Source organism: Hemiscyllium ocellatum, assembly GCF_020745735.1.
Source record: "Hemiscyllium ocellatum isolate sHemOce1 chromosome 50 unlocalized genomic scaffold, sHemOce1.pat.X.cur. SUPER_50_unloc_4, whole genome shotgun sequence".
Taxonomy (NCBI): Eukaryota; Metazoa; Chordata; class Chondrichthyes; order Orectolobiformes; family Hemiscylliidae; genus Hemiscyllium; species Hemiscyllium ocellatum.
In genome coordinates, this window is record NW_026867587.1 from 155,861 (window position 1) to 163,360 (window position 7,500).

General features: G+C 57.4%; 1 protein-coding gene across 1 annotated transcript in view; it reads right to left on the reverse strand.

Annotated features, from left to right (window-relative positions):
- Positions 1-1,792: 1,792 nt before the first annotated feature.
- LOC132808917 (soluble guanylate cyclase 88E-like) overlaps positions 1,793-7,500 on the reverse strand; it is a gene marked incomplete at its 5' end in the record, with an annotated part of 30,598 nt that continues 24,890 nt past the window's right edge. Inside the window, 2 exons of the mRNA XM_060822335.1 lie at positions 1,793-2,063; positions 6,797-6,909. Coding sequence (XP_060678318.1) covers positions 1,793-2,063; positions 6,797-6,909 — 384 coding nt within the window. The remainder of the gene's footprint in view (positions 2,064-6,796; positions 6,910-7,500) is intronic.

The window sequence follows — 7,500 nt, forward strand, 5'->3', positions numbered from 1 at the left end:
CCTTCGGCCCAACCCGTCATAGAGATGTACAGCACGGAAACAGACCCTTCGGTCCATCCCATCCATGCTGACCCAGATAGCCCAACCCAATCTAGTCCCACCTGCCAGCACCCAGCCCATATCCCTCAGTGACTGTAAAATAAAAAGGTTTTTGAGGTGATGGTGTTCTTCCAGAGAAATTTTCTAACTCTACATCTCGTGGTCACTTTTCCCCAGACTTGGCTGGAATGGTTTGCTCAATGGTCCATTTATTTCTCTTCAGACTTTCACAAGCCATTACAACACACTCAAAATTAACCCGTTAGTCCCCACCAAATTTATTCATCGAACATGTGGCAAATCGATGACCAACTCAGCTATGTTTGTCAATCAAATTTAAGTTGACCCCATAATTGGAGGTGTAGTGGACAGCGAAGAGGGTTACCTCAGATTACAACAGGATCTGGACCAGATGGGCCAATGGGCTGAGGGGTGGCAGATGGAGTTTAATTCAGATAAATGCGAGGTGCTGCATTTTGGGAAAGCAAATCTTAGCAGGACTTATACACTTAATGGTAAGGTCCCAGGGAGTGTTGCTGAACAAAGAGCCCTTGGAGTGCAGGTTCATAGCTCCTTGAAAGTGGAGTCGCAGGTAGATAGGATAGTGAAGGCGGTGTTTGGTATGCTTTCCTTTATTGGTCAGAGTATTGAGTACAGGAGTTGGGAGGTCATGTTGCGGCTGTACACGACATTGGTTCGGCCACTGTTGGAATATTGTGTGCAATTCTGGTCTCCTTCCTATCAGAAAGATGTTGTGAAACTTGAGAGGGTTCAGAGAAGATTTACAAGGATGTTGGAGGGTTTGAGCTACAGGGAGAGGCTGAACAGGCTGGGGCTGTTTTCCCTGGAGCGTCGGAGGCTGAGGGGTGACCTTATACAGGTTTATAAAACCATGAGGGGCATGGATAGGGTAAATAGACAAGGTCTTTTCCCTGGGGTGGGGGAGTGCAGAACTAGAGGGGCATAGGTTTAGGGTGAGAGGGAAAGATATAAAAGAGATCTAAAGGGCAACTTTTTCTCATAGAAGGGGGCCAGGGTGTGACAGAGATGGGGGGGAGGTATTGGGGCTGGAGGAGGTGACAGAGATAGGGAGGGGGTGACAGAGATAGGGAGGGGGTGTAGGGGCTGAGGGGGTGACAGAGATAGGGAGGGGGGTGACAGAGATAGGGAGGGGGTGACAGAGACAGGGAGGGGGTGTAGGGGCTGGAGGGGGTGACAGAGATAGGGAGGAGGTGACAGAGACAGGGAGGGGGTGTAGGGGCTGGAGGGGGTGACAGAGATAGGGAGGGGGTGACAGAGATAGGGAGGGGGTGTAGGGGCTGAGGGGGTGACAGAGATAGGGAGGGGGTGTAGGGGCTGGAGGGGGTGACAGAGATAGGGAGGGGGTGTAGGGGCTGAGGGGGTGACAGAGATAGGGAGGGGGTGACAGAGACAGGGAGGGGGTGTAGGGGCTGAGGGGGTGACAGAGATAGGGAGGGGGTGACAGAGACAGGGAGGGGGTGTAGGGGCTGAGGGGGTGACAGAGATAGGGAGGGGTTGTAGGGGCTGGAGGGGGTGACAGAGATAGGGAGGGGGTGACAGAGATAGGGAGGGGTTGTAGGGGCTGGAGGGGGTGACAGAGATAGGGAGGGGGTGACAGAGATAGGGAGGGGGTGTAGGGGCTGGAAGGGGTGACAGAGATAGGGAGGGGGTATGGGGCTGGAGGGGGTGACAGAGATAGGGAGGGGGGTGTAGGGGCTGGGGGAGGGGATTGTTACAGCAACCTGCAGCTGATGCTCCTAAAGGGGGCATTGGGCAGTAAGCGGTGGGCCCCAGCATTGGCAAGGGGTAAGGGTGGCGCTGTGTTGCCAGGGGGACAGCTTTCCCCAGTCCCAGAGTCTTCCACCTTCTTCTTTCTCTTCTTGAGGACCCGGAAATCATCGGATACGTCTCCCGTGGACCCAGCTCCCGACTCATACGAACCTGAGGAATGGTCCTCCTCCTCCCAGCCACCTACCCCCTGAGAGAGGGCACTACCATCCTGGCTGCAGAGGGACATGAAGAGAGGGCCCAAGTGGGCATGGTCAGAGAGAGAGAGAGATCCCAAAATACAGCACCCGCCATCGCTCAGAAACATCACCCTCCCACAGCACCCCCTCCCTCAGCACTGACCCTCCCACAGCACCCCCTCCCTCAGCACTGACCCTCCCACAGCACCCACTCCCTCAGCACTGACCCTCCGACAGCGCCCGCTCCCTCAGCACTGACCCTCCCACAGCACCCACTCCCTCAGCACTGACCCTCCCACAGCACCCACTCCATCAGCACTGACCCTCCGACAGCGCCCACTCCCTCAGCACTGACCCTCCGACAGCGCCCACTCCCTCAGCACTGACCCTCCCACAGCGCCCACTCCCTCAGCGCTGACCCTCCCACAGCACCCCCTCCCTCAGCACTGACCCTCCCACAGCGCCCCCTCCCTCAGCACTGACCCTCCAACAGCGCCCGCTCCCTCAGCACTGACCCTCCCACAGCGCCCACTCCCTCAGCACTGACCAAACGGCCAGAAACAACTCTGCTAAAGGGCACACTAATCCATCAAGTTTGGGAGGATGGTGTTGATTGGTCGATTCACTCTTGGCTTTTCAGCAGTTAACTGTCAATCTTAATTCTCCCACCAGCTCGGTGGATTCTGATTGGCCAGGGCCTGCATTTGTATATAACCAGTGGATTCGTACTCGGGACCCCTTTATTACGCAAAATAAAGTAATTCATCGCGGCTGCCATGGCAACATTCGACCAATCACAGGGGGAGTGTGAGAATTTCGATTGGCAGTTAACCCATCCCCGGGAAATCGACATTCCGGGCAAAAGCCCTTCACCAGGAATTCCTGAAACATCGACGTTCCTGCTTCTCGGATGCTGCCTGACCCCTTAGCAATGTTCGATGTAACCCACCTCCCTCCCTCCCCCCACCCCACGTCTCTGCGTTAAAGATGATGTCTTCCAAAATCTGGTAGCTATGTTGTCAGGGAGGTACCACCCCCCCTTCACACCCCAAAGTAAATCTTTTGAATCTCGATTCCCAGGCACCCGATCAACGCAGAGGCCAAAGCCTTCCCAAGGTTTTTGCCGAAATCTGGCCGCTGTTTCCCCCTCACTTTCTGCGACAGGTCGAGTCTGGGCCTAGACACTCAGAACGGAGCTCAGGCCGAGTCACTGAGGGCAGAGGCCGGGCCTGCTCACCGGGGACAGAGGCTGGGCCTAGTCACTGGGGACGGAGCTCAGGCCGAGTCACTGGGGACAGAGCCTGGGCCTAGTCATTGATGACAGAGACTGGGCCTACTCACCGGGGACGGAGCTCAGGCCGAGTCACTGGGGACGGAGCCTGGGCCTAGTCATTGATGACAGAGCCTGGGCCTAGTCATTGATGACAGAGACTGGGCCTACTCACCGGGGACAGAGACTGGGCCTAGTCACTGGGGACGGAGATCAGGTCGAGTCACTGGGGACAGAGCCTGGGCCTAGTCATTAATGACAGAGATTGGGCCTGCTCATCGGGGACAGAGACTGGGCCTAGTCACTGGGGACGGAGATCAGGTCGAGTCACTGGGGACAGAGCCTGGGCCTAGTCATTAATGACAGAGATTGGGCCTGCTCATCGGGGACAGAGACTGGGCCTAGTCACTGGGGATGGAGCTCAGGCCGAGTCACTGGGGACAGAGGCCGGCCTGCTCACCCAGAGCCCTTCATCAGGAATGAGGAGAGGGTGCCAGGCAGGCTCAGATAAAAGGTAGGGAGGAGGGACTTGGGGGTGGGGCGATGGAGATGTGATAGGTGGAAGGAGGTCAAGGTGAGGGTGATAGGCCGGAGTGGGGTGGGGGCGGAGAGGTCAGGAAGAGGATTGCAGGTTAGGAGGGCGGTGCTGAGTTGAGGGAACCGACTGAGACAAGGTGGGGGGAGGGGAAATGAGGAAACTGGAGAAATCTGAGTTCATCCCTTGTGGTTGGAGGGTTCCCAGGCGGAAGATGAGGCGCTCTTCCTCCAACCGTCGTGTAGTTATGGTCTGGCGATGGAGGAGTCCAAGGACCTGCATGTCCTTAGGGGACTGCCACCTACGTTCGGGACACCACTCATGCCCTCCATCTCCTCCATGATTTTCGCTTCCCCGGTGCCCAACGCCTTATCTTCACGATGGACATCCAGTCCCTGTACACCTCCATCCCCCATCACGAAGGACTCAAAGCCCTCCGCTTCTTCCTTTCCCGCCGCACTAACCAGTACCCTTCCACTGACACCCTCCTTCAACTGACTGAACTGGTCCTCACCCTGAATAACTTCTCTTTCCAATCCTCCCACTTCCTCCAAACTAAAGGAGTAGCCATGGGCACCCGCATGGGGCCCAGCTATGCCTGCCTCTTCGTAGGATATGTGGAACAGTCCATCTTCCACAACTACACTGGCACCACCCCCCACCTTTACCTCCGCTACATCGATGACTGTATCGGCACCGCCTCGTGCTCCCACGAGGAGGTTGAACAGTTCATCAACTTTACTAACACCTTCCATCCCGACCTCAAATTCACCTGGACTGTCTCAGACTCCTCCCTCCCCTTCCTAGACCTTTCCATTTCTATCTTGGGCGACCGAGTCAACACAGACATCTACTATAAACTGACTGACTCCCACAGCTACCTGGACTACACCTCCTCCCACCCTGCCCCCTGTAAAAACGCCATCCCATATTCCCAATTCCTTCGTCTCCGCCGCATCTGCTCCCAGGAGGACCAGTTCCAATACCGTACAGCCCAGATGGCCTCCTTCTTCAAGGACCGCAGATTCCCCCCAGACGTGATCGACGATGTCCTCCACCGCATCTCCTCCACTTCCCGCTCCTCCGCCCTTGAGCCCCGCTCCTCCAACCGCCACCAAGACAGAACCCCACTGGTTCTCACCTACCACCCCACCAACCTCCGCATACAACGTATCATCCGCCATCATTTCCGCCACCTCCAAACGGACCCCACCACCAGGGATATATTTCCCTCCCCTCCCCTATCAGCGTTCCGCAAAGACCACTCCCTTCGTGACTCCCTCGTCAGGTCCACACCCCCCACCAACCCAACCTCCACTCCCAGCACCTTCCCCTGCAACCGCAGGAAATGTAAAACTTGCGCCCACACCTCCTCCCTCACTTCCCTCCAAGGCCCCAAGGGATCCTTCCATATCCGCCACAAGTTCACCTGCACCTCCCCACACATCATCTACTGCATCCGCTGCACCCGATGTGGCCTCCTCTATATTGGGGAGACGGGCCGCTTACTTGCGGAACGCTTCAGAGAACACCTCTGGGACACCCGGACCAACCAACCCAACCACCCCGTGGCTCAACACTCTAACTCCCCCTCCCACTCCCCCAAGGACATGCAGGTCCTTGGACTCCTCCATCACCAGACCATAACAACACGACGGCTGGAGGAAGAGCGCCTCATCTTCCGCCTGGGAACCCTCCAGCCACAAGGGATGAACTCAGATTTCTCCAGTTTCCTCATTTCCCCTCCCCCCACCTTGTCTCAGTCCCAACCCTCGAACTCAGCACCGCCCTCCTAACCTGCAATCCTCTTCCTGACCTCTCCGCCCCCCACCCCACTCCGGCCTATCACCCTCACCTTGACCTCCTTCCACCTATCACATCTCCATCGCCCCTCCCCCAAGTCCCTCCTCCCTACCTTTTATCTTAGCCTGCCTGGCACACTCTCCTCATTCCTGAGGAAGGGCTCTGGCCCGAAACGTCGAATTTCCTGCTCCTTGGATGCTGCCTGACCCGCTGCGCTTTAACCAGCAACACATTTTCAGCTACTCACCGGGGACAGAGACTGGGCCTAGTCACTGGGGACGGAGCTCAGGCCGAGTCACTGAGAACAGAGGCCATGCCTACTCACTAGGGACAGATCACGGGCCTAGTCACTGGGGACAGAGCCCGGGCCTAGTCACTGGGGACAGAGATTGGGCCTATCCACTGGGGACAGAGATTGGGCCTAGTCATTGATGACAGAGCCTGGGCCTATTCACTGGGGACAAAGCCCAGGCCTAGTCACTCAGGATGGAGCTCAGGTCAAATCACTGAAGATGGAGGCTGGGCCTACGCACTGGGGACAGAGCGCTGGCCTAGTGACTGGGGACACAGCCCGGGCCTAGTCACTGGGGACAGAGTCCAGGCCTAGTCACTGGGCAGAGACTCAGCCTATTCACTGGGGACAGAGACTTAGCCTATTTACTGAGGACAGAGCCCGGGCCTGGTTACTCGGAATGGAGCTCAGGCCGAGTCACTGAGGACGGAGGCCAGGCCTAGTCACTGAGGACGGAGACCAGGACTATTCACTGGGGATAGAGACCGGGCCTAGTCACTGGGGACGCAGCCTGGGCCTAGTCACTGGGGACGCAGCCTGGGCCTATTCACTGGGGATACAGCCCGGGCCTAGTCACCAGGGACAGAGACTAGGCCATTTCATTGGGGATAGAGATTGGGCCTGGTCACTGGGGACGCAGCCTGGGCTGAGTCACTGGGGACGGAGCCTGAGCCTAGTCACTGGGGACGGAGCCTGGGCTGAGTTACTGGGGACGCAGCCTGGGCTGAGTCACTGGTGACAGAGCCTGGGCCTAGTCACTGGAGACGGAGCTGGGGCTGAGTTACTGGGGACAGACCCTGGGCTTAGTCACTGGGGACAGAACTTGGGCCTAGTCACTGGAGACGGAGCCGGGGCCTAGTCCAGTTTACCTGGTGCTGACGTTGTTGTCATTCTGCTTGGTGTTCTTCCTCAGTTCAGCTGATGTTTTGTACCCCGGGCTCCCCTTGCCTTTAAGCCAGTATGTCTTCATATAGCCCTTGCCCTGAGGGAGAAACAGTGGCATTAAGATGGAGACCACAAGGTACTGCTAATCGCCCCCAATCCCACCACCCTGCCCAACATTGAACAGCAAGTGAGAGAGGGCCTCTGTCGAATCCAGGCCTGGCCTTGAGACCTCTCACCAGCTCCAAGTCCATAACTATAACCTCTGGTCCCAGACCCAGGCTACAGGCCTCATTCTAACTCCAGGCCTAGCCTCGAACCCTCTCAATCAAGACTGTCCTCTGCAAGACTCACTCTTTAGACAGCACTTTCCAAACCCGTCACCTCTACTCCCTGGAGGAGGGGGTGTGTCAGGGGCAGTAGATACACAGGGAACACCATCCCGAAATATATCGGCTGTTCCTTTGGGGTCAGAATCCTGGAACTCCCTCCTCAACGGGGCCCTGTGTCCCTACACCACATGGGGCGGGGGAAGGGAGGGTGCGGGGGTGAGGGAGGGAGGGCGAGTGGTTCAAGATGACAGCTGACACCCTCACCTTCTCAAGGGGAGGCAATTGGGGCAGAGCCCAGGCCTAGTCACTGGCGGCAGAACCCAGGCCTAGTCACTGGGGACAGAGCCCGGGCCTAGTCA